The sequence below is a fragment of the Strix uralensis genome, chromosome 1 (genome assembly GCF_047716275.1).
Source record: "Strix uralensis isolate ZFMK-TIS-50842 chromosome 1, bStrUra1, whole genome shotgun sequence".
Classification (NCBI taxonomy): domain Eukaryota; kingdom Metazoa; phylum Chordata; class Aves; order Strigiformes; family Strigidae; genus Strix; species Strix uralensis.
In genome coordinates this window covers 139,523,975-139,551,962 of record NC_133972.1, presented here as the reverse complement: position 1 = coordinate 139,551,962, position 27,988 = coordinate 139,523,975, and the positions used below count along the sequence as shown (strand labels likewise).

Sequence of the window (27,988 nt, the reverse complement as noted above, 5' to 3'; positions counted from 1 at the left end):
ACTGGCTTTTTAATTCACTAAAACTGCATTCACACCAGGTTGTTTTTATGTAGATCTAAATGAAGCTCCATAGAAAACCAAAATTAGTGTTCTTCAAAAGCTCTTTGACCTGTTACTTGATTGATTAGTTTAGAAACCAGAGAAAACTGTCAGCTCCTAAAGCCTAATTTCACAGTACTTACTGATAGACTTAAGAGATTACACTGTAAACCATGTAGCTGACAAAGTGGATACACAAATTGAGCAATAAATATTTGAACTGTGTTGATACTAAAGAGCTATGGAACAGGCACAAGTAGTTTGCATTAATTTAGTCTTTAAAGGAAGCATTCCAATCACCGTTTTAAGGAAAAGGTGGCTCACTTTAATAACCACAGGCATTGGTCACTATTTAACAAGACATTCTAAAAAAGTAATCACAATTTGTCCAATAGTAGTTTACAAGTGGATGGTATACATTAAGATACAGAGGTAGAAGTTCACTTTTACAATGCTTCACTAATACAGATTACCAAATTCAAGGCACAAAATTGTTCGCTTTACAAAAAATACTGTAAAAATGTCATTTGCTGTTCTACAATGTGAATACAACTCAAAAAAATCTTTACACCCTTCCATATTCTGTATGTAGAGTTGCATCAGGCATTATTCTATTCTTCCTTCGCTAATAATTGGCATATGACCAGCACTTACATAAACAGTTTGTATCTCAGCTGAGTTGCTTTGTCTTTTAGGCACAAGTCCAGTTACAGAAATTTAATACAACAGCTTCCTTGGGGGGTGGGAGAACTCTGTCAGAAGTAAGAATGAGGAGGAAGAAAAAAAACACATAGTCCATAACAGCAGATTGGACTCTGACATAGAGGGAAACAGAACAGAGCATATTTCAAATCAAGTGACTTGAAAAAAAAGTCAGTTTAAATCATTAACCATGTTCCTAGAAAACCAGATGCCCAGTACAAGTTTGCTCTGAGAGTATTTGAGACATTCACTTGCCTTTGAATCGGCAGAGATTTACATATTTTTTTTAATCTTTGTTTAAATAGAACACACACAGTTGCTACAAAAGAGAATTACACCACAATTTGGCCATGTGTCCTTTAGAGAGCTTGGGTGAACAAGTGAAGAGATGCGTTCAGAAACTGTCCTTGAATTTGCTAAAAGGTCACGAGCAGTAGCTTAAATCTCAAGACTTCCTTTCCTCTCCCTTCCCAAACAACATAGGGAAAGACAATTTCTGAAACATTGCATCTTCTAGTGGGAGACAGCTCTTACAAGCCTTGGCAGGCTGAGAAAGAGGTATCACACAGTGCATCCCTACAAGTAGTATGACTAGTTTACTGTACATACAGTGATATTCTAAAGGACAATGGTGGCAGCTACATTGTAAATTCACTTTGCTTACCTATCACATTTTCCAAGTACTCTAGTCAGTTTTATTTACAGTATATAAAAAAACATTGATTTTTAGAGTTCAATACACAGGTTTAGGACCCAAGAGAATGCCACAGTAAGATGTTGACATTTGCATCTGTTAGATGCAAGTGCACTTTGCAATTCAGTCATATAACATCGTATTCACCTATAAATGTTAGTCCATCCAAAACAGTGTTAAATTCCATTTTTTGCTTCATTGTTGTTTGTAGCCTGTTTCCTTTGAGCAATGAAAGGGTACATGCACTTGTCTGCTCCCAAAAATCGGTACATGCATACAACTGCTTCAAAGGGCAGAATACTGTGAAAAAGAGGTTATAAAATTGTTAGAAGACAGAATAAAATAAACCCTCTGCTTACAGTATGCACGTGATCTCCTTGAAAGCAACATAATAGCTATTGGAGAGGCTTCTTAAGAGACTTAAAGGATTCACCCCCCTCCCCCCCCCAGGGATACTTACAGAGAAAATTGAAATTCTACAGTCCCAACCACACAGGCAAGCAGAAAGCAGGAAGAAGCTACTTATTCACATGCCTCCTACTTAGACCAGATTTTCTGCTGCTTCTTCACAAGCAGAATGATAGCTTGTTTTAAAGAGGTGAGAGGGGGCAAGGGCATCACAGAAGGCCTACTAAGAGCAAAGCATCTGCTCAAAGCCACATCAGCAGAGGTCATCAGACATTTAAGATATTCTTTAATGTGGGATTAGTGTTACTTAATGCCGTTCTTTGATCACCAGATGTCTAACAACCTTGACTTATATTCTAAACTCAATCATTCATCCTCAAAAAGAGAGGTCCAAAGTAAAGAGAGCAATTTCCTTTTTTTCCCTCTCCTGATAAAATTCCAAGAGGTGACTATGTGATGGATACCTGGCTACAGACCCTCCCCTCCTCCTCACATCCACAAAATATTACTTTTATTTCAAGTGCAGTCCTCAGGGGCTCTAGTGAAAGATGAAGACGGGATTTCCTCAGCCCCTGGAGACAGCGGCACTCATTCAGTGGAAAGCAGTGCACAGAATCTAGCCATTAGGAGTAATGACCACTGACAAACTGAGTAGACACCACTGGTACAGGTGTCCTCACTGCCAGTAGTACTGCTTGTGCCATAGCAACTGGAGGGCCTGTATAAGGCTGTGACTGTAGCTGCATAAGGCACTGCTTTTGCACAGATCACTGAAGCACCCTCTGAGCTTCTGGTTGAAGAAGACAGTTCTTAAAGATGCTGACAGTGTCCTTGATTTGTTGGCAGAAGAGACACATACATTCTTCCAGGAAAGAGGTGAGCAGTGAAGGCTCCTCTAGTCTTTCGTGAGCCTGTCCACCATGAAATACCTGAAGCAGAGGAGAATCACTGCCTTGCAAGTGGAATAAAAATCAACAAGGGTCTCAGTTTCAACCATCCCTCACAGAAGGAAAATAAGTCAATGCTGTATTTTAAAGGTTCCTCCTACACACTACAGATTTAAAACAAAAAACACAGACAGCTGTGAAGCTGTTCTCTGCAAACTAGAATGCAAGTGCTGTTGCATCAGTGGAATTGAGCCAACTCCTGTACTACCCTGCATCATTGAAATGTCAGCCTGGTTACAGATTAAACAGAGTTCCCATCCAAAAACTGTAGTGTGTTAGAACAAAGGAGGCAATGCCTTTAAAATAGCCCTTCCTCCAAACTTTGACTCTGAAAATTGGTATACAAATGTGTAGATTTTCAGTTTATCTACTATTTCTGTGCAAGTCCTAGACAATCTGCAGGTAGGGCCTCCTACACACTGGTTCTAGAGACAAACAGCTAAATGTTCCTTTGCTGGAAGCTGCCTCATGACCCACTCCTAAGGAGGAACTCAAACAATGGAAATAAAAGTCTGTTGAAAAGAAAATAGGTATCTAAGGAGGATGAAAGATACTAAAAGGGTAAAACGAGGATGCAAAATACACGAGATCTCAGTTTTATGGAGCTTCCAAGGCAAGCAACCTACACTCATGCAAGCCAAGAAAGAGAATGCACTCATACGTTCTAACAGAACAGCACCTAGGGCCTGTGTGGGTGGAAGGGTGTTTATATCCAGAAAGTGGACATGCTCATGTATTTTACTAGTATTCTGTAGATTGTATTGCAACAAACTGGCACTTCAGCTCTTACCTTTTCATGAAGGTGACCATATACATGAGGCGAGGTGTGCAGATCATTGGCTGGTCTGTAAGGATAGCTCTCATAGCCTGCTTCACACAGTATTCTGGTTTCAAGGGTGGAAGGAAAGGCTCAATTTCTTTTCTGAAATATTTGATTAAGACAGATTAATAAGATACATAAAAGACCTCAGTGAACAGTTCATTAACTCACTCTCTTTGGAAGGCCTCAGCAGGGACAAAGACTTCAATTTTTTTATATTCATGGCTCAGATACAAAGACTATAGTTCAAAACTTGTGTTGCCTAAGTACAAAAGGACAGAAGACTCTCAATGAATTCAGAAAGTCTCTTTTTTGAGTCTCACACTAACATACATCAAAGCAGATAGAATACTTATTTTAATGGTAACAGTTTAGTTACCTTCAAGTACTTTTATGACACTACACAGAGCAGAAGGAAAATTTTACTCACCTGATCCTGCACCCTCTAAACATTCCTGTATCTACAAGATAAGGGCAGACTAAAGTTGTTTTGATTCCGTCCTTTTCAGCAGCCTTCAATTCATGGCTCAAAGACTCGTGGAAACCTACAGCTCCAAATTTGCTGGCGCAATAATCCTGTGTTGGCAATGAAGCAAAAAAAAAAAAAGGCAACTTAAAAAGGAAGATATGAATCATGTTCAAAGCCAAAGCATATCTGAAGCAATTCTGCACAGATTTTCAAAGCAACAACAAAAGACACCCACTGAATAGAGCATCACATCAACTCATTTATCATTTTACTTTTGAAGCAATTAGCACAGAATCATGAAAGCAGGAAAGCTGAATGTAGGAAGATATTACCTTGGAGTCAAGTCTTTGAATCAGGCAGGCTCACATGGCAAGTTACTCCAGTTACTGGTTAGCTTAATATTAAATATTACAACAAAGGACTGAGACACCTAATACTACCTTGGGTCAGATTTGAAAAAGCTTGGAAAGTTGGCAGGGCATAGGTGTAAAAATTTTAAATACTTTATTTTTAAGGTTAGTTTCAACAGAAGATACAATGGAGATTTGAGTGTATTATTTAGTTTTCAGAAGAGGATATAGCTCATATATCTCAAAAAACTAAGTTCAGCAACATTAAAAAAAATTTGCATAGACAGCAGTAGCATTTGAGTTTTCTGTTGGATGTGTCCACTTCTGCTGGAGGTCACACCTACAGTCTAGGAAATTCTTTGTCGTTTTCTCAAGACAGTAAATACTATACAAAGCTTTAAGTTACGCCAGCTTCATGCATTTCTGTTATGAAACACTGCAGTTTAAGGTCCTGGATTGAGGCTTTCCTATATGCAGAGAAGCCTGTGCTCATGAGGGTAATATGACCATTATTCTGTTAGACACATTAATTCATTTGCACTAACCGAAGGCTTTTTGTTCACACTTCCATTTGTGCTAATGACCCAAAAAGCAAGATAATAGGCTCTAATCCTAACCTAGTTTTATGTACCAAACAAGTCTCTCAAACTGGTGTTCCCAAACAGCTACTAGCAACTAGACAACCTAATGCTTATAAAGTGGGAGCCTAGAAAAGCAGGTGAGCCATATATTCTGGAAGAAAGGCTGACAGCCATTTCCTCACAGAAACAGGAAACAAAACATTACTTTTGAAAATCCTTGCCTTTGCCTTCAAGCTTAGCACTGAAGATCTTGACAGGAGTAAGTAGGTGGGCACCTTTCAGGTTCCTAAATTCATCAGGTAATTATCATTTATCATTTAGCATTCTGAGATCCTTAGCCATCCTAGGCTTTCACTCTAAGTAGCAAATCCACCTGCAAAGTAGAATATGGTGACTGCCAGAGTCCTGCGGATCCCATTCACAGGGAGCCATGTATTGATAAGGTACTCAGCACCATAGCTTTCAAGTATCTTTGAAGATTTGACTTCATTTGCTCTAGCTGGTAATACAAAAAAGCTTATCCTAAGCAAGAAGTGCCAAATTTATTGTTAATTATAAACTAACAAACCTCCACTCCAGCAGTACTGAACAAGCCCAAGGAACTTGCAACTGTCACGATGTGTCCATGATTCATTTCCAGCATCTTGGGAAGGAATGCTTTAGTGGTCTACAAAGTAAAAAAAAAAAAAAAAAACAACCAAAAAACCACAAAATAAAAAACCACATCACAAACATACTACATTAGTGGTAAGTGTTCAAAACCTCTATTTCAGTTTATTATCAAGAATTTAGCAGTATGATCACTGTACAGGTTTTGAACTTCTGAGTTTGTCAAAAATGCCAACAGAAAAATCTACAGCTTGTTTGTGAATTCAGATAGCAAGGCAGCAAGGATTATATCTCCAGAAATCCTAAGGTTAAAAGATCAATTGAGCTCAGACATGTTTATTTTTCTGCAAGAGACTAGTTATCAGAAAGAGATAATTTGACCCTAAAATGGAAGTCACATTTTTTTAAGACAGAAAAAGGAATGCAAAGTGTTTAATTACACCATCCAGTGCATCTGTGTTAAGACCAGTACCAATTATCAGTTCTAATTATTGACAGTGTGTTTTGTAAGTTAGATATGTCTAGTTTTACCCAATTAACTTACCATCTTGGGCATTTTACATTAAAGGAAATACTAAATGCAGAGCTTTTGCTGATGTTACTTTTTACATAGAATACAGTAAACATCTGCTGGTTCAAGTTACTTTCCATCTTTATTAGTATCCATAAGCATTGCTTATACATAAGCATTGTCGATATACATTTCTATTATCAATTCCTTATTTTAAGAGTTTCAAAATAAAACAAAACAAGTCTCAAGATGAAAGCGATTAACCTCCAATTTGTATGCTTTGATTATAAAAAAGTTTGTTTCTGTTTAAAAACCCAAGTCAGAGTTAACACCTCTAAAAAATTAAATTTTAAGCAATAAATTGAAGGCATTTGCTAGAAGATCACCCCTGCTAGAATACCTACCTTTGTCATTGTCATGGTTTAACCCCAGCCAGAAGACTCAGATCTGTTTTCTGAAGCTGACTCAACACTTTCCTTTTTAAATAAGTATTAAGTATTCTAAAAAGATCAATGAAGTAGTAAAGTATGTGTAGTTATGACTTCAGCTTCTAGGTTGTCAATGTACAAGATCACTTTTAAAATGCCAAAGAACTTCAGACAATTTTTAATCACAAACATGCCTAGTTAATATATAAATCTATTAATGACAGAGCTATTATTCTATTCTTATTCACTCAGTACCACAAATGCTTAATCCTCCCAGAAACCTGGTCTTCCCATGTAATTTGGATCCAAACCCAGAGCACGCAAATGCCCCTTAAAAATTTGCTACTTGCTTAATTGTTGGTCTGAGTCGTGTCAGCTGCATTCTTAAAAAGACATGCAAACTACAGCTGAATCCATCTAATTCCATTCTTATGCTGTCTGCATTTTCCAATCACAGACGTCAGGACAGTTTTGCTCTAATGATTTTCACATGTTCTTGTACAACATTTTTGCCTGCAGGTGTTAAATGACTAATCCAGACCTTCTAACACCACACAAAAGAGTGTTTTCACTGGACAGCTGGCAGATGATAGAAGATTAACAGACCTCCTGACTCCTTGCCTTTTCTACTGTTGATTCATACAACTAGATTCTGTCATAACTTTATAACAGAGCTAATTATAAAAATAATCTGAGCGCAAGCTGCCTTGCATTTGTTTCTTTCCTCATGGCAGGGATCTCTAAACCTCTTATATAGAGCCTCAGACAAGAATTTAGTTTGCTGTTGAACTAATCTGTGCCAGGCACACAAAGTTTCAGCCCCTCTTCCCATGTTGCATGGCAACAAAGCCCAGTCATCACAGGACAGCGCAGTCTGAAAAGGTAGGAGGCTTCGCTTGGACAGCACTGAAGTTTTACAGTGTGCCATTTCTTTGCAGCCTGCCTTACACACCCCAACACTGATGGTGTGTATGCTATCCCTGTAAGAGATCCATGCTCCCAACTCAGTCCTGCTAACAATTTGCTCCCCTTCTGAGCATTAGTCAGCTCCATCAGCGGTTTCCACTTACATCTCAGTTATCTGTCCACATCACATTGGAATGAATGATTGCCACCTCACATTGCCAGAAAGCTTGATAATGCAGACTAAAGCTCTGTCTGCAAACCACCACAACTACAGAAATGAAGGGGCACTCACTTTGGAGTTTGTCTTGGGGGAGAGAAAGAAAGGAAAGAAGTAGTAATAGATTTTTTTTCCTACTGCTTTCAATGCACGAATCAATGCTTTCTTCCAAGAGGCAAGTGCTCCAAGCTTTGTTGAACTGGGTTTTCTATTATCTTTAGCATGGCACTGCTTTTTTTAAACTTTTTTTCTTTATAAATATGATGAACTATAACTAGGTGTTCATAAATGTTTGTATCTGTGGCTGAAGAAAAGAATTTTCACAGGCATATATATAGATATGGGAAATAACCAGAACAACTGCAGAGCAGTAAATTTCAGAAAGCCTGCTCAACTGTGCTAAACTCCTTCAAAGCATAAAGATTACAAAGTCTGAGTTTTCAGAGATTGTGGCTAATGTAACCCATTTTCAACCAAGAGAAAATTGGCACATGATGCATAAACCCTGTTGAGGACACTTTTGGGTGATGTCTTCAGCAATTCAAGTGCAGACTGAACAACTCCCAGCAGCAGAACTACAGTCACTTCATGTAAGTCATCTCTTAAAAGGCCATTTATGGCCACATAGGAAAAAACACTGCTCCTCTGCTCTGAAGACAATTAGCATTTCATGGAAATCTTTGCATGAGACCTCAGTGTTCTGAAACAGCCTGTCCAGAGCAGGCCCCTGTCCTTTGCCATGGGACATTATCCCACAAATCCATTTAAAACCTGAAGCTGAGGCAGTCTATAAAGATAGCACAACTATCATATGTAGAAAACTTAGCAGTCAACTATCAACATCTCAGCTAAATGGATGTCAGAGAAAGTCATCTCAGTTGCTGCCATCCTCCAGCCATCTGCAACAGCTGGGAGTCAGTACTTGAAAACAAGCACTGTCAGAGGCAGACACACCCTACGGGGGGACGCATTTCCAGTCTCAGAGTAAAGGCTTGCCCACTGCTCCTCCCAGCCTCCTCTTGCTGGGAAAAACAATCCCAAAGTGAAGTTATTCTCTTTCGTGGTATAAGCAATCCCCAAATAAATCAGTGCTCTTACTGAGCTTCTGGCACAGCCCACTTCCATGATCAAAGCAGCTTCCTCCATACTCTGGTCCCCAGTTTTTCCTGCCTGTTACATAAACCAGATCAACCTAGTTTCTCGTTTCTAGTTTCTTTCAGCTTCAGCTACATCTGCCTACCAGACCTGAAGTCTTCTGTGTACTTGTTGTACTGCTGAGAAACTAGTTAAGAGCTTGACTGGTTTGGGTAAGATGCCTCCTGGGTGGCCTTCCTATCTGGAGTTTGTCTGAACAGGTAGCACGGCCCACATTAGTCTTCTGAGGTAATGCATGGACATGCCAATCCTCCATAAAAAAAGTGTTAGAAGATACCAAGAAAGAAATGTGTTTTGGCCATGGCATTAGAGGTCATGAACCAGGCCTCCAAAATAATTCAAATCAACTCAAGTGATTTAATCAAACTATTTGCCTTCTGGTTTGGTCCTGTAGGTTTCAGTTGTACCTGTCACAGCTGCAGAGGAAGACATATAACCAAAACATTTAAGTACTTAAAATCAGAGCTGGGGCTTTTATTAATGACAAACATAACACACTTTTCAACACCGAGGAGAAACCAGTAAGTCGAATATAGTGGATGACAGGAATTGTGTTGTGATGCATCAGGGTGAGGAATGAGGGAAGTTCGGCAGTGTTCAACATTAAGAAACTGAAGTTAAGCATCCTCTTCACTCAGAATTAGCTTTTTCTTTCTTTTTACTTTTTAGAAAAAATGAAAAACCCCAAAAGCATAGTGCATTTTCTAACTTGCAGTATAGTTTAGATACAGCAACTAGGTAGGATAGATAGAACATATGAAGCTATTCTAAACAGAGTAGAGCTAGTTTTTTTGAGCTAGTTTAACCTTTAAGTTTTTTGGAGCCTAGAGATTAGTTCCTAATCTCTAAGCATTTTCCTCTATGCTTCTGAATATACCAGTAAGAACAAACTATTCTCAGTAGCTGTAACCAAACATCTATTTCATGTGCACACAGCTTTAATGACTTATTTCTCACAAGTGTGAAACTGAACAAGCATTTACATGTCACTTCATAGCTTTCGTAATCTGTTCTCAACATTTTGGTTTACGGCAAATTAACTTCTAACAGTCTAGCACTTCTTCCCTCCCCTTCCCCAAATTCTTTAGTTCCATTCTTAATGAAACAAAACTCAAAAGATTGTGCAACACAAAGAACAGCACAGCTGCAATGTCAAGACAAATTAGTCTAAATACAGCAAATGAGAATATGAAGAAATACTGTGTTTGGGAAAGTGATTTTTTTAATTAAATTTTGGATTAATTATTCTTAAAGAAGAAAGCAAGCATCCACAGAAAACAATGTTAGCTGTATGCAGCTCAAGACAATGGATACTCACTGCAGAAAGCACACCAAAGTAGAAAAGTACATGCTACCTCATGTTTAGAGAGTTGTCTTTATAATCAAGAAAGAAATAAAGCAGGTACCACCACACAGGTCCTTTAAGTTTCTATTTCTCAATACATGTTTTTTTTTTTCATACTTTCTGCCTATTGTCAATGTTCAACAGCCCTTTTAAACTATTTTGATGGCATAAACAAGCTGCTTTACTGTAAGGCAGAAATTCCTTTATGCCAAAGGCATAGCTCATTTTCCATACAGCCCCTTCAGGTAAGGAGGATGGAGCATGCTTATTTCTCTGGGTCTGATCAAAACAGCAGTGGTGTACCAGTATAACAGATAAGAGATTTCTTCCCAAACCACAGCTATTCCTGACTGTCGGGACAGCTGCGTAACAGTGCAAATGAGTGCAACATTTGGGTAAATGTATTGTTTCATCTTCATGTTAAACACTATTAGGCCAGACCCAAGAAGTAAAATTGGTGTGATTAGTCAAGGACTCATCCAGACAACTCCGGGAACTAAGGTACCAGAGGTCATAACAGCCTGCTGCCATGCGTGTTAGCTAATACTGTAACTACTATCATGAAGCAGAGATGGTGACAAGAAAATGTTGTTCCACGTTTTTGTCTAAAATACACACTATATCCTCTCTCCCCCTCAGCATGGACATTCAGCCTTCTTTTCTTCCCATTCTTCTTCACAGACCACAGCAGGACACACTGCAGGTTCTCCTACTCCAGTGCAGAACAGCATGGGGCCACTCACTCCACCATGGAATGAAATACAGAGATTTCCACATACCCCAATTTCTCTTTCCATTCCAGTAACTGAGAAGTAATGCATGAAGGTCTGACAAAAGAGCACCTCTAACTCTTCAGCAGACAGGCTGTGGCAGCCTTGCCTTAAAGTAGGTTTGTCCGAAGTGGGCAGTATAGCACTAATGCACTATTCTACATTAAAAGGGAAAGAGGTGCCTGGAAGGAAGAAAAACCCTATGGCAAGCTTATCAGTAAATACATATTTTCAGGTACAATCATACAGCCCAGCTTATTTCAGAAGATAACCACTTTAGATTCATTTTATAAACACAAGGTAAAACTTCACTTACAGGATTACAGTGAAAGCCAAATAGTTTTAGAAGAGGCCTTTAAAGTACACCCTAGAACTGTGTAACTCTCAAAGGAAAATTTATTCAAGTTAGAGGCTATATCCAAAATGCCTTCTCACACACCAAACCATGCGGTTACAAGCCTGGATTTAACCATTTATTTTCCTTCTAGCATTTTTATTTGGTTCCATTGAGAACTGAGAATAATTACTTAACATTTGCACTATCATCTCAATTACTTTTCCCATAGTATCTCCACATCCTTCTTAAATTTCATTATGGAAGCATCTCTGAAATATTAGGTTAAGGTGAGACTAGCAACTGTGCTAAGACTACATGAAAATACCAAGTACAGAGTTGAAGACTAGAGAGACCACACAGCACAAAGGACATGGCTCTGCCAGTAACAGGCTGAATACAGAAGGTAGACAGAAGTCTACAACTACTGTTGACCTTGCTAACATAAGGGACCAGAGCTGTACTTTAAAGGACCTCAGATGTCGCTGCTGACTGTTTTCAAGAAGTGCTGGGCCCCTCCTGGATAATTAGCCACTGTCTAAGTAAATATTTGAATAGCTGTGGAAATTAGCACTAAATTTGATCTTCAGTTTCTATTCCCAAGAAACGATAATGAAGAATAGGCCAGAATTACCCAGTCTTTCTGAAGTAATGAATTAAAAAATAAAGTCACACATTCCTCTGGATTTTTGATAGGTCTACCCAGATCCTTCTGGAGCAAAAAAGATCAGGAGATAAACATGACATCCTCAAGCCAAGATTCCATAGACAGCTGTATTAAAAGCATGAAAGGAAACTATTCAAGGATTGCCCTCAAGTGTGCCTTGAAAAGGCCTTGCGTTCAAAACAAAAAAGCTAGACCTTCCAATATTTCGTCTCAAAAGGAGTCCCCTAGTTATTTAGCTCCTGGCAGGCAACACAACCTTCAATTTCTCACTAAAGCTTTATTTGTCCCTCACATAAAAACCCACTGTTTTGGGGCCATGGGGATTCCTTTAATATTGAACTGCAACAGCAGTTAATGCTTAACATACATGCACAGTAATAATGTTACAGTTGCCTTGCAACCAGAAGCTCATGAAAGAATGAGATAGACTTAAAACAGAAGTCTATAATGATGACGAGTAACAAGGAAGCAAAGCCACACACACACCCCCCAATACTTTGGATATCCTGCATTTGCAGACAGAGTGAAACTACAGATAAGATCTACCCAGGTTAAGAGGTGAAGGTAACAAAATAAATACCCTGAAGAATTAAGTCACAATGAAAAGCAACATCAGTTAATTTAAAACTGTATTTGATTTACAGAGAAATAAGCATCTTTTTTCCTCTCTCCAACTCTACATGAAATACTGCTTTGAAGTACATGAAGTCTTAGCTTAGTAAAAACATAAGCTATTACTTGAATCACTTATTTTTTTAATTCATTATTAATTCATGTTAGTAATTAACATTCCTGTTTTCTCCACTCTCATGACCAATCTATACACATAAAATCCCCTGCTTCTCCACAGACATATTTAATCAGCTGAGAAGCACCAGAGTTGTACAAACTAGATTAAATCTTATTTACTGAAGTTTGTAAGTGGGTTTGTTAGTAGTAACAAACATCTGTCATACCAGTTGCTAAAGAACAAGTATGCTACAGTCCATATTTCCATTATTTAATATTCCATTATTATTTCCATTCCTCATTTAGCATTTGTAGTATTTAGGGTCCAGTTCCAAAATTTCTTCAATTTTCAAAGCCAATAGTTACCACTGTTTCCTGTGAATGGTTCAGTTATTGTATTGGTTCCTCTTACATGGAGTCAACTCATGTTGAGTGTATCAGAAGAAAGCTGAAACTGAATTAAGTAGTTTCCTTAATCAGAACTTAGTGCCACAAAGCTGTTTACAATGGGTAGACAGTAAAGATAAGATAAGTAACACTATTCGAAAAAACCACACAGGAAACTAATACCACTAGTTATCTCTCAAACATTAATCATTGATTTCCACTCTTTACTACTAGAACTAATTATGCCATGCCTAGGGCAACTGAACATTGACTGGCTAAATTGCCTTTTGTATAGTTCGTTAACAAGGCTTAGTTGAGAAAGGGTTGTGTCTACAAAGTGGGGTATGAAAGTGCTTAGGGGAAGGACATTGCAACAGAAACTTTTGTTACTGTTACCTTATCAGGTCACTATACCAACTACACTGTCTCCCCCTCCCCTTTCTTTCAAGGGCTTCATTTCCTGTGATCTTACCCCAAATTGGGTAACTAAGACTGGAAAACAGCTTTGTTCCCTCTTGTCTGAAGTGTAGGTTCAGTACTCAAGACCACTAAATACAATTCATGCTTCAGAGTCAAGGTGGAAAAGGTATCATCACCTAAAACAGTCTGCTACCATTCAAACTCCCAGCTCCCTTATATAAAGCTTTTCTGCACCCCTCACCACTGCATCACTCTAGATTGAGTGCACCTTTACCTAGCATATGGGTTTAGATACACATAGCAGAGTCAAAGGTTGCCCTGATTTCTCCTTAAGAACATTTCACTTCTGTTTAGAGAGGCCACTACTTTATAAGCTTTCTGGGCATGAAGAAGTTCAGGTATTCAAGCTGAACTACCCTTGTTATTTCTATACCAGCAAGCAGAAATTAGAGCCTTTATGTTACTGGTATGTAGTCTCCCCATCTTTCTGCTCCTGAGAACTTTTATATTCTTTCTTCCTAAGAGGAAACAGATTTTAGCTTTACATACTTTTTATATAATTTCCATCCTCAGATGCCAGGCCTGTCCTGTAAAGTGTCTGATCTTTCTAGTGACTAGATGCCACCAGTCATTTCTGTGGAAGTCTAGCTGACTTTAATAGACATGCTTATAAACATACTACCACAAAGGCACATCAACTTGTCTACTTTCATCTGTGCTTGCAGATATCACTTTGTTGATGTACAACTGCTTCATATATATGCAGGAGTATATATCATTGTTTAAGTCACTGATATTTAGACCTCTTCCCTCCAGAGTTTGCAAATCTTTGATGTGAGAACCACATTCTCACAGGTTGCCCAGAGAGGCTGTGGAGATCTCCACCCTTGGAGATACTCAAAAGCAATCTGGACACGGTCCTCAGCCACTGGCTTTAGTTGGCCCTGATGACCTCCAGAGGTCTCTTCCAACCTCAACCATTCTGTGATTACTCACTACTACACTCCATGCTCAACAGTCCATTCCTCTTCATCTCACAGAGGAAGAAGTTCACAAGCCAGCAGAGACCTTGCACTCTTTGTCCCTATGTTAACTGCAAGTTTATCAACACAGAATCTTAACTAACCGGAAAGGATGCTGATTTCCCTGCCATATCTCTCCTTACAGGAGCTCTTGCCTGTAATAAATTATCCTACTCTGTCAAACAGTGTCTGTTCTACTTCTCCTTTGGTCTCAAGTCCTTTCAGCTGGAGAGAGGGTCCAATGAAGCAGTACAGAGCACCTAGATGAATTTCTTGTGGACTTAACATATTTTCAGCTGAGTCCAGAACATTCACATACTGTACTGTTTTCAAAAACTAATGATATCCCTCCAGCTGTTAGATGCCCTCCAGTAACTACACTCCCTTGCCATTTTCTTAAGGGTATTCTGAGCCCTCACAGACAATTCTGCCCGCTTTAAATTTTAATGGCTTTTAAGGCTTGGACAGGGCAATCATACTGGATTCTCGACAGCTAGCAATGAACAGGGAGAAAGACAGTATCTTTACTTAAGCGGTGTGAAAGTGCAGAACATAAGTTGCCAATTATGTTTGTTGTGGATTTCAAATGCCAAACTAATCTAAAAGCTGAGAAAGATCAGTAGTAGTTAAGATGGCATGGTAAAAGGGCTGCTGGAGGCTCAGCTATGTGTTTAGTCTGCCTTACACTGCAAAACAAGCAAGGTACAAGTCTAGACTGAAGTGAAACGTGGAAACAAATGTACATGCACAGACTTCTCCAGCCAGCACAAGTTTAAGGCATAACCAAGCACCAGAACTGCAGCTTACAAAGTAGTCATGGTCAAAAGCTGACCTCTTCTGCCCAAAGGCATCTTATTAGACAAGTTGATATATACTCTCCACAAATATGAATCTTACTCTACTCTCAGACTATCATAGTTACCAAACCACAATTATTATTCAATTGAAAGCAACTATTACACAATTGGCAGCAGCCACTGAAAAGTAACATGCAGTTTAAAGGAAGTGAATCCTTGTGCTCAGATCTACCATGTCAGCATTTGAGCTTTCCATATACCCAAGACTAACACAGAGCTCCAACATGGCTGTGACAGCCCAGTTACACTCCTGTAAATTTAGGAACTTAAGTTACAATCCCAATAGGTAGCACCACCAACCTTGTATTCTTCCACAGGCAGATCTATCAGTAAAGACAAATTAACTTGCATTTACTCAAATGTCAAATTTGAAATTAACTTTAGCTTGCTGGTCAAGTGATACAAGAAGTTAACACTTGGCTACTCCTTTTCACAAAAGCTGGTTTAAGCCCTGTTGAAGTCAAGCAACTAGAAAACCTACTTTGTTTATGCAATGACAAATGGCTGTGTCAAAGGATTTGTAGCATTTCAGAGCTGTGTTGACATTAGTGTAACAAACACATTAGTCCCTCACCTTCATTAGCACAAGTTTGCAGCAAATGTCCAACCATTTGGAGAGCAGTTATTTATTGCCAGCTATTTGATAATCTTGACAAAAATGAAAACATGCCCCTATGAGTCAGTGAAAAATGCACATAAATTCATTTTAGAACAACTATTAGATAAGACCTCAGAATATTCTGTTCAGTGAACAAAAACACAATCCAACTTTTAAATACACATTTTTCTCCAGCTTGCCATAAGCTTAGTCATCCTCTGGAATATTTAGTAAAATTTGGTATTTTAGTCTGCATGTTTCCAAAAAATTACTAGACAACAGTACTGTCAGAACTACTTACGGAAAATATTAAGTCATCATGTTTTACAATTTACGACTTTTCAAGAAGTGGCTAAACAGAAAAAGACTGTCTCAGTTTCTAGATACCTTAAGGCCAGTACCTCCATAGCACTGCAATTGCTATAGTGCTTGCATGCAGATGAAGGCCAAGTCACTTCACTCATCTTCCCCAACTCAGTCCCTAAGTCACTGTTTTGAATCAATTACTTTATAAAAAGGAAAGTGATTATGCCATAACTGAGTATCTCACAAGAGGAACAAGATTAGAAGGAAACCTTCCTTTTTCATGTAACAGTCCTACTTACTGAAAACAGAAAAATAAAGAAGATAACAGTTGAATTGAAATTTGGCTTCAAAGTTTGTTTAGGAAACAGCAAGATCCTAGAAGGCTCCAACTTCTTATGAAGTAACTCACTGAATGAGAAGTAACATTTTAAAAACGCATGGGGCTTAGAGGTTTTTTTAAAAAAAAAGGTATTTAATACTTCTCCCCACCCTCCAAAAGAGGATGTGCAGAAAATAAATAGTTGTAGCAGGTAAACTTTCACTTCATAAGCCAACAAAGGCTAAAATGACAAAAAACCTCCAGCTAATACAGTGACCAAAACAGCGACTAACACAGTTTGCAAAGATTCTACTTGCACAGGCATTTTAACCGAAGCAAACTGCTTACTTTCTTAGGGGATGAGTTTTCAGCCTGCCTGTGGAAACTATGCTCGTTTCCCACAAGCTGAAACACAGCTCTGGCCTGGTTTTTCCACATTCAGTGTTAGTACAACTGATTTCCAGAGAAGTCATGCAGTAGGCACAAGAGATCATTGCTCTTGACAGTACACAACAGCAATCATAGTATCAGTGCAAGGCAAATAAGCTAAAGCTGTTAATACAACATTATTTGATGTGTTCAGAAAACTAACTTACCTTTATCTTAGGGTTTTTAATAGTGTGTAATTAAAATACTGCAATCTCTTTAGAAGTTGAATTGTTACATTCAGGCTGTTATGCCAGTGGCGGATTTGCTATAGCTTGGAACCGTTTATGACTACTTAACTACTTAGAGCCTGTAAATCCTATTCCAGAAAATCTCTCCAAGACTGAGGTTTCATTAGACAGCCACAGAGGTCCTGTTCACAGCTACGTAGTTTTATTCTATTCCTTCCCCCCCCACCCCACTGGCTAGTCCAAGTCTGAAATGTTGATGAGGTGATTCTAGTTTCTAAATAAAAAACCTGATCAAATTGGCCAAGAAAATTAACAGCTTTCCTCCCTGCCCTCCGGACAAGTTAATAAGCTGAACTGGCTCACCCAAGGATCAGATGAATACTAAAACTAGCACAAGGTAAGATGCAGATTCAAGGGGTAGTCCCATGTGACAGCTTGCCACCACTAAGCTGCCTTGTAGTTTCATCCTAAGTGAACAAAAATTTTGGACAACTTAGTTTTAAGCATATGCTGAAGTGCTTTTCCAAACCAGTGCTGAAAGGGGAGTGCTTGAGAAGCTGTCACACAAGTTCAAACAGATGGCAGAAGTGACCAGCACCAGGGCACATTTAGGTGCAGAATTCAACAGCCAAACAAACTTGAATTTCAAAAGGCTCACACCAAGTCAGCCACCTCAGCTGCACAGCTGTTCCAGCATTCCTTGGCCTACCATGCCCTCCCATCCCAGTTGTGATAACTCACTCATGTCAAGTGTTAATTTGACTGGCATATAAATCATTATACTAATATAATTATTTACAAGAACAGAGTGTTCATTCAGAAGTGTAAGCACAGATGTAAATCTCTCCCCTGTTTGTGACATATCTTCTTTCAAACTAAACCCTCAGAAAACCAATCTCAAAGTCTATGCCTACTCACCTACATTGTAACTGCATTTTGAAAGACTTTTTCTTTTTTTTCAACAGACTAAGAAGCCTAAAACCACAGGTAAAAGCATATAGCATCACACGTAAATCAGCTTCAGTTTGCCTTTGCAGAAAGGCCTCTACTATTTTTCACAGAAGACAGACAGGTATCAGTAACTCAGCTTTACCATCAGTGTGAATAGCCAGAAAGGCTCAAAGGTCAAGGGAGCAAGGTTTATCAAGAGAGTGATGCTCTGGCTTTTACACAGAGAGGACTGTGGAAAGGTTTAGTACTAGAGATACATAACAAAAACCTTCCCTCCCCCCAGAAAAAAAAACAGAAGTGAAATCAAAGCATGAGAAGCATTGGGAAAGAATAATACTTCGCAGCTGATAAAGATAAAAGTAGAAAAGATTTTAAAAGTGCAGTGCTAAAATGTCAGGGATGGTGCTAGAAAACATAACATTCATCTTTCCTCAACCTGTCTAGTCAGAGTAATTGATGACACTAAGAGCTACAGAAAAGGACTGCTCACCCACACAGATCAGTTAAGACAGGTCTTAGACAGTGACGCAAACACTAGGTTAGCAGGACACTTAGCCACATCATAATTAGGACTGCTTTTCTCCACAGTTGAACACATGAATATGCCTGTCTTCTAGAAGTCTGCTGTAGTCATTTGGTTATTACAGAAAGTTAATAACATAATAAGATCTCATTAACTTAGCTGCTTTTCATAAATTAAAGCAGACGTTACTTGTACATAGAAGAAACTTTAAACTCCATTGCTCTCCTAACCTCCACAGGACAAGAAAGGCACACATATAATCCTTTAGACAGAGTATTTCACTGAAACTGTGAAGAGCAACTCTCCCCACTTCTATTGAGGTTAGGCACCATGCTGGCAAAGACTATCATTCCATCCAAGGTTTTCCTGTCTCCCCAAATCCATCACAAGTAACAGCATAATATCAGACCAAAGTCAGTGCAGAAGTTTCTGCTTATTCAGCCGACCTACCTCATTCCATAAGCAGCAGGAATTTAATCATCGTGCTGATCGTTCATCCAGGACCATTTCTTCAGAGTAGATTAGCAATCCTGAGAGCATTCATACGGTTTGCTGACAAGCCTCCGACCCTCAGAAAAAGTCACAGGAGTCTGAAGAATGAGACTATCCCACATGCCTTACCTCTGCAAGCTATACTGCAACTCCAGCTTTATTTTAGATAGCTGTAGAATTGCAAGCAGCTAATAATTGATTAATACTTCAAATATGTTTCAAATAGCTTGAGAAGTCTTGGCATAGTCTCTTCAGAACAATTTCGCTTTCCTTAATGGAATTTTCACATTGCTTTTCTGTGAAATATATTACTGTTTTCACCTAAACTCTACAAGCTTCATATAGTTTTTAGTGCATGAAAGCAACTGGCTGATCACACCATATGCTACCATCTTGGACACTAATCTACAGGCAACAAACAATCCACGGGTCACAACCTGAGAATCTCTAGTTTCTGTTGTTTGAGAGTTTAAGATCCACGCACCTTTCAAATGGCACAGCAATTTGATTGCCAAAGTAAGCCTGAGAGAAGCTGTTGCAAAAGCCCGGGTGTAACTGAAGCAGTTTAAGGAAAACATTCTGAATGGTCATTTCAGATTTGTTAACTGACTGGAATGAAAAATCAAATACTTCACATCATTAAAGAGAAGGAAGGGAAATGCATGAATTCAGCTGCTGTTTGAAGAAAGGAGGTCCGCATTCTCCACCACACAAGGAAGGTTGGTGTTGTAAATAACATGTTCAAAGAATCTTTGATACAATTTTCCCACTGCCCTGATGGAAGTGTTGCTAATTAAACAAATCAAGAATGCTATAAGCTGTTTTGTTCAGAGTCCTTGATATGTGACTACTCTTTTATCATCAAAATACAGCAGACAATGGAGAGACATGACTGAATAGCTTCAATAGACCTCGGGGGCTAGAGCTGAGCAACTTGTGGAACAACTACAGTTTGGTGGGCAGCACTCTGGAATCCCCATTATAGGTGTTTGAGTTCGTATGATTCCTACATAAGGCAAATGAAGGGGCATTTTTCATAAGACTAAGACCCACCTACCACCCCATTGCAATGTGCTTAATTATGCTTTCTGACTCTTCAGATGAGCGAGTACATTGTCTGATGAGTCATTTTTATCCTTATTCCCATCTACTCTGAAACTGGTAAGATCACTTCTACAGTCAAAGCTTAGACATCCAGCTACCTAACTAAATGGTTTGGGCTGGTGGTCCCCCCAAAAAGGATCAGAAAACTGAAAAACTTTCAATGCTTTTTGTGAAAATGATTGCTACAACTAAAATGTGACTACAAAGCTAGGCTGCAGATACATACAGACTGCAAGATACAGGTTATAAAATTAACGATTGCATGCTGATGTCAACTGTGCTTGACAGTGCTAGACAAACTCCTGGTAGACCATAAAACAAATCTGTGAGGAAAGCTCTGAGCCAGTAGTCTTGTGCCCACTCAAGCTCCAAAAAAACATATCCATCCATTTATTTTCTAAAACTTGTGTTAACTACTTTCCTTTATAAAATGGAAAAGTGCAGTTTTCTAGAGCATGCATCTGGAAGATAGTAATTTTCTCAATTGACAGAATCCCTCTATTTTGAGAAATGAACCCAAGAACATATGAACTGCAAAACCATACCAAAGCACTTAGAAATTTTAAGTGCAACTAGTATGACTATTTTCATAGCTAAGAGTATAACTGCTTTTTCCTTCATATTCACTACCCAGCATGTTACCACAGTATATGAAACACATGTGCTGTCCAGGGTAATTTACTGGTGGCATGTAGTTGGAATCATTTTGCAAGGGAAGAGTTAGTTTTGATGACACTTTTTGGATCACATGCACATGTTTTGCTTGAACATGATCCAACTCATTTTTTCAAAGAAAACAGTCAAGAACTTGTATATTAAACTTTGTAAGTAAAATTACACATCTTGGGATATGTTATCATGAAACCAAAAAAAAAAAATCAATTAAAGCTGCTAATTCCGCTCATCCAAAATGCTAAATAGAGCTAGCTGGTCTATCAGTGGAATATTGTGTCTATATTTGATTATAGATACTAAGAGTCCCAGCAATGAAGACAAAAATCAAACTGCTATGCCAACAGGCCACAAGACTCAGCATGGTATAGTTTCAAGTAACATAGTTTAAGCTGTCTTCTCTTCTGTATAAGATTCAGTATGCACACTAAGTGTAATACTCCCATATTTAAACTAAAACTATAGGCATAAGTAAGCTTTATTTAACACCAGGGAGCTTGAAGAGACTAGAATAACAGTATGTAAGTATTGATACATTACAGATCATTATAAGACACTGTTAATTTTCCAAGGTTTTAGCAATCCTGCCAGCCTAATTAGACTGACAACTACAGCGGCTGCATAAAGAGGTATTTGATTTAGTAACTGCATTATATTTAAGGTTTAGACTATTTATGAATGCCCTAATTACTTGAGTAGTATTTCCCTCTTTACTCAGTATTTATCTCTTCCTGTATCAATGTCAGGCCACCTAAAAGATTTGTTCAATTCCTACAAAGATAAATATACCTGCATAACTCCAAAAATCAAGTCGTTCATAAGTGAATGAACATAACTACTCTGGTTAAGACAGCAGTACACAAGTCTTCAAATTCTGGGCCCTAGTCTCTCACTATGTGGATTTTTTTTTTTTATAAATATGACAGAGCTGGAGCTGAATGCTTTTGCTTCCCCCTTTTGGTAAGTTGAAGAGAACTCCTCTAGGAGGAGAGATTTAAGCTGAAAGTTTTGGGGATCCGCATGACAGGGAAATGCGGATCACTGTTCTCTGAGCTGAATACCGAAGATCTGCTGTACAGAAGGACCTTTGTGTCACAGAACTTCAGACCCTGATCATCATCTTGCCCCTGCCCCTCCACGAGTCTCACTCAATGATCAAGTCTAGAAGGATCTCCCAGGTACTATGCTGATGTTACTTATCCAGCAACAGCATTATTCTTCCAGAAAAATAAAGTGTCAGAGTGGGTATAAGAATCTCTAATTGTCCTGAAATAAGAGTCTGTACAGTAGTTTTATTGAATACAGTTCCAAGATCTAAACCACATTTTGATACTTTACTTAACCTTTATTGTAAAACCACAAAACAGAAAATCAGTTATTCCTATATTCACTTAAAACTGATTAAGCAACAGCTTTATCTTATACTGCTATTTAATATTTTTCAAATTTGAATCCTGACATATCACAGGAAGAAAATTTCCTAGTCTGCGGAAGTTCAGCTCCAGTAATTGACAAGTGCAACCAAGTCAGTCATTCTTGCAACAGGAAAGATAGTGTTACACTTCTGCTACAGTTTTATGCATCTGCAAATTATACTAAACCAGAGCTGGCTTGTTTCAAACCAGGAATGGATTTTGTCCCTATGTTTTCAATATCAGAAGCATTCAAGTTATCACAGCATGAAATAACAGGTTTTTAATACTGCAGTGGATTTTATGCTGTGGAAATTGCTACATGATGCAGTGGTGACATGTTTATATAGAACACTCACAGGAAGGATTATACAAATCATGAATGTCAGCAAAATGGAAAGCATCTGTTTAGGCTGTGGCACACTGCTAAGGCTCTCTTGACTGCCAGTTTGTGATACGGTACACAGCCCAGTTGGAGTCACAACAGCAAACCAGTGACAGACTTTCATGTCACTGCCCACTGCAGAAGTTGGGCAGCCTTTAGATTGTGGATGCTAATGTAAAGCAAGCTCAGATCACCTGCATTCTGCACAGAGCAGACAATCAATCTTATTTCTGATGTTTCAAGGGGACAGTACTAGAACCCCATTTTAGGTTTTTATATAGAAGCACACTGAGGCTTGATTAAGTCAAGGGATGAGGAAGAATTTCCCATCACACATTAAAAAAACCCAGGAAGTACAGACACTTAACTACTGAAGCAATGTTACATGTAAGATCCATGTCTTTATAAAATCCATTTACAGTTTTTTGGACAAAACACCCTCCAAGAATAGTTAAAAGTCTACATAATGCTCCAGAGTATTAGCTTTGCTTTTGGACCACCAGTTTAGCTGACATGGAAAAGACTAGCTGTATAAGACTTCACACATCTAGACACATTGTTCTATTTAAGTCAGCACTGACTTGCATCAAAAAAAGTTGGCTTCAAATCAGCTGATTCAGATGATATCTTATGAATTAAGTACTATTACTTTTAATAGAAGTCCACCCACTGTTGGTCAAGCCAACCTTTTCTGGGATCATGAAGGAGAAGACAAGGAAAAAAGCTTTGCCAACAGCAAAAACTAAAAGGAAAAGCAAAGCAGAACACAGTATCTGCAGGATGTGTACATATGAACAGATCCTCAATTAAATATAAAGGGTGTTGACTGCTGCTTAGAAGCTTAAGCCAAGATTTCAAGTTCCACAGTTCAGATCTAACTATACCTTCCTGGAGTAATTAATTTTTTTAAAGTCACTTCACACTGTAACATTTAGAGATGAGTGAAACTGTTATGGAAACCCTATCATAGCAATACTAGACTAAGTTTAGTTTTCTATTACTGTAAGAGACTCAGAACACACAGAGGGTGCTTTAAAAAGGTCTCTGAAACAATGTTATAAATAAGTGTATGACTTAGGTCTGAAGGAAGAACAGCTGGAGAATTTAGGATCCTCCCATATTTTAATTCATGGTGATGTCATAATTTAGAGTTCTTGGAAACTTTGTCAATTCGGCATTTAAACCACATCAATAACAGTCATTAAATCTAGTGCACATCTCTGTTTGCTTAAGCATCAATTTAACTTTTATGAAGGGGAACACGCAGAGCTCTTAGTTGTAAGAAGTCATATGAGCTTTCCCAGAACTTTTCAAATTGTCTTAAAATATACTTTCAGAGTTTAAAAGAGTTTCTAAACACATTATCTTGTGTGCACTGAAGTTTAAGCACTCTCTCTGCAAGCTTTACAATACACTGGAAAAAGACTGCTCTGCCATTAAGTGTTTCACAGCAGAGACTTTAAGGGGCTCCTTTAGGGTTATGAAACAGCATTTCACTTCCATGTTAGAAAAGTTAGGTCTGGGAGGGCCTTCTAAGTTTTGAAGATGAGGCATTTCACAAAATTTTATTATGAAAAGGTAAGAGCAGCCAAAGAAGGCTTAAGTTGAAGTATATTTCAGATTGCTTAATCCTTTGATTGTTATGCAAGTGTATTTCATAACCTTATTTGAAGGACCAAAGAACAGTTTTAGTACTAACAATGGGCTCAGTCTGACAGCTAATGCTAACCCGAGTGTGCATCATGCTCTCCTTCAACACTCCAATTTATGTAACTCCACACTATTGTGGGTTTAAAAATAAACCACACAGGAAAACAAGATTTAGATAGACAAAAAAGTAATATCACATAGCTTGTTCTCCTTGATTAACATCTGCTAGTTATGGAGACGTTATCACCCCAGAAACCATATTAAAGACTTTCTTACTTCTACTGGCAGCTCCCAGAGAAAGCTATGAGGACAAATATGCAGGATTCCTGAAAAAGTGTTCTTGGCTTGATTTCTTGAGAAATCCTTTTCGCCTTTCCTCCCAGCCTTCAAAAGGAACAATTTGCCTCCAAGGCAATTCAAACAACGTTTCCAGCAGGGGTTTTAAGTATTTTTTCCAGAAATGTGCAAGTTTGCTATTGTAACCATCATTAAAACAGCATCTTAAAACTGCTAACATGCTGGCAGAAGACTATGGGAGGAAGGCTGAGAAGCCATGCATTAACAGTAACAACCTTTAAGCAGACTCAGAGGTTATGCTTGCAAAGGATTTCATATTCTACAGAAAAGGGCACAAGGCTTAGAACTCTAGATTCTAGGAGAACATAGTTGATTTAAAACTATTTGTTAATAACTTTAATACTCACCCTTCCTGTTAAACAGAACAGTAAGTTAAAAAAAGGACCCCCCCAAAGTGGTGAGCTTACCAATGAAAGGAAGCAAGTGCAAAACTCAAGACAACAGGCACTAAGCAACAGCAGTTAATTTCCCCAAAATTAACTGACAAGAAAGGCAGCAGAAAGAAGTTTATAGTTACCCAGAAGTGTGCATGACAGTTGACCATCATGGTCCTCTCAATAAGCTCATCGGGACACTCCAGAAGATGGTGTCCAGAGACCACACCAGCATTGTTAACCAGGACAGACACCTCGCCAACCTCCTTGCGGACCCTCTCAGCTGTTGAGTAGACATTTTCTCTTTTGCCCACATCACAGGTGTAAGTGTAAACCTGCAAGTTGCAATGGGGCAGCGCGTCTTTTTCACCATCTCCAGCTACTAAGGAATAGAGACAAGAAAACAGAGGGGGAAGGGGGGAATAAAATTCTTGTATTTTGACATTCAAACAAGTAGTCGAGTGGAAACAGCGAACGCATTTCCCTTGCAGTAAAACTTCTATTTACTTTGGTGTCACCACAGCACACAAGGACTCGTCTATTTACTACTGCTGCCAAAGCGTTTTAAGCAAAGCTGCAGGTTTTAACGCCGCTGTCGGCGCAGGGCTCGGCTCCCCGCTCCCCACCGCGGCGCCCGGGCCCAAGGCGGGCCCCGGCTGGCACAGGCTCCGACGGGGAGTTTGACGCGCCCGCGCCCGGCGGGCTCCAGCCCGGGGCCGCGCTCACCTTGCGGCGGGTCTCAGGTGAGCGCGGCTCCGGGCTGGAGCCGCCGGGCGCGCAGCCTCGTCTAACTCTTCCCCGGGCCGGGGCCGGGCCGGCGGCCGGTCAGGTGAGAGGCGAGGGGCAGCGCCCGGGCCCGGGCCGGGCGGCGGGGCCAGCCCGGGGAGCCCGCCCCGGCAGGCCGCCGCTTACCTCTGGGGGCGGCGGCGGCGGCCGCCTCGGCCATCTCCCGGTAGATGTGGCGCACCATGCCCGCCGTCTCCTCGTTGCTCTGCGTGTTGATGTCCCACAGCACCAGCAGCGCCCGGCGCCGGGCAAACTCCAGGGCGAAGAGGCGGCCCAGGCCGCTGCCCGCCCCGGTGATCAGGCACACCTGCCCCGCCACGCTCTTCTCCTTGGGCCGCACCAGCCACTTGGCTGCGGCCAGCACGAAAGCCCAGAGCACTCTGAAAGTCACCACGAAGAGCTCCAGCAGGATGTTCATGCTGCCGGACTCCGGCCGCGCGCGGGGACCCGCGCGTCCCGGCACGGCCGCCCGCGGAGCCGGAGGGGACGGACGCCGGCGGCGCGGAGCCTCTCCGCGGCGGAGGCGGCTCCTCCTCGCCGCCCGGCTCCCCCCAACCTGGGGCCGCCCCTACCCGGGACCTCCCGCTGCGGGCAGGGAAGGAGGGAGGGAGACTCCGCTCCCGCTGCGGAGGGTCCCGCCGCGCCGCCCGGGGCCGGGCTCCCCCTCTCTGTGCCGCTCGCACTCGGAGCCGGGCGCCGCCGCAGCCCCACACCCTGCCTCGGCCACACACGCCGGGAAAAGAGCCCGGACACGGCGCTACCCGCCCGCCGCCTCCCCGTCCCGCACGCCCGCGGCCCCGCTACTGGCAGTGAGCATCTTGCTCGCTCGGCCCCCTATATAGGGCGGGCCGGGCGGCCGGGCCCCTCCCCCGGGCTCCCCAGCCCTCCCCCGGGCCGGCCCAGCCCGCCCCGCATTCCCGGGACCCCCCGCCCCCGCCGCGGCCCCTCCTCGCCCCGCTCCGCCCCGCCCCGCCGCCGGGGGAGGGTCCGCGCCGCTCCCGGCGGCTCCCAGCGGCCGGGGCTCGGCCGAAACCCGCCTCCCGGCGCGGGGGGGCGCGGACTACATGTCCCGGGGTGCGCAGCGCCTGCCTCCGCGGCGCCATCTCGAGGCAGCGGCGGCCGTGGCTGGGGGCGGGCGGCTCGGCGGGGTCGGTGCCCGCCGGCTTTGCGGGCCGGAGAGGAGCGGCGTGTCCGGGCAGGCCTGCAGCGGCCCGGCCGGTGCCGGAGCGTGGGTTGCAAGAGCACGGACGAGCGCGAAAGGTTCGTGCTCATGGGTGGAGACACACGGAAGCGGCCGGCGCCCAGGAGCCGCCGGGGTCTCCCCAGGTTCCCCGACCTGCCAGCCTCCCGTATCTCTGCGGAGCTGTGAGGAACTGCTGAACAAAACCCCGATGTTTTGGGGTTTTTCTTCTGGTCTGTCAGCCAAATAGAGAGGCTATTAATATCTAACCAACCACCGGTTGAAACGGGAAGTACCAGCACATGGGAAGTATTTTCTTCCGTGAGTTAACAGCTGCCGCCTCCTGTGGCTGGGCACCCTGCGGCCACCCGCCACCACCACCGGGTGCAGCCCGCTCCCCGGCACCCGCCGGCTCCAGCCGACGAGGAGCGGAGTGTGCCCCTGCGATTTCCCACACGCGGGTGGGCAGGACTCGTCCCACTGCCCGTCCACAGCCACGTGCCAAAGGGCACGATTTCTTCCCCGTGCAGCTGTCCATTTTCAGAAAAGTTGTTGGAACCTTGTGAATGCTGCCTCATGGACTAGAGCAGAAATTTGAGTTCAAAAGTTTTGGGAGAAAGTGTAGACAACCTCTTCCTTTGGCAGATACTGTAGGTGTTTTGTTGCACGTTTGCATGCTGATTCTAATTGCCCCCTTCTGTAATAGTTTTAATGAGATCGAGGGATACAAGCTTCTATATTAGCATAAAGTAATGCTCTTTTACAAAAAATTAACGTTGATATAGCTGCAACTCAAAACCAAAGCATTCTCAGTAATGCTCTTCAGTGCTACCAAGCACCTCTGTGTGCTGTCAACAGGCAACAAATAAAACTAGCAAACGCAGAGCTCGGCGTT

The 27,988-nt window shown here is 41.1% G+C and overlaps 1 protein-coding gene across 2 annotated transcripts; it reads right to left on the bottom strand.

Moving 5' to 3' along the window:
• Positions 1 to 341: 341 nt before the first annotated feature.
• Positions 342 to 26,709, bottom strand: RDH10 (retinol dehydrogenase 10). 2 transcript variants are annotated; one of them, XM_074882899.1, is made up of 6 exons: positions 26,040 to 26,709; positions 25,271 to 25,509; positions 5,579 to 5,677; positions 4,041 to 4,186; positions 3,581 to 3,712; positions 342 to 1,735 (listed from the first exon to the last, which is right to left on the bottom strand). In XM_074882899.1, exons 1-6 carry the CDS (start codon positions 26,329 to 26,331, stop codon positions 1,612 to 1,614), a joined length of 1,032 nt encoding a protein of 343 aa, XP_074739000.1. In that variant the 5' UTR covers positions 26,332 to 26,709; the 3' UTR covers positions 342 to 1,611. The 2 variants fall into 2 exon arrangements, with proteins under 2 accessions (XP_074739000.1, XP_074739007.1); XM_074882906.1 differs by having other exon boundaries at positions 25,271 to 25,506.
• Between the last annotated feature and the right edge of the window lie 1,279 nt (positions 26,710 to 27,988).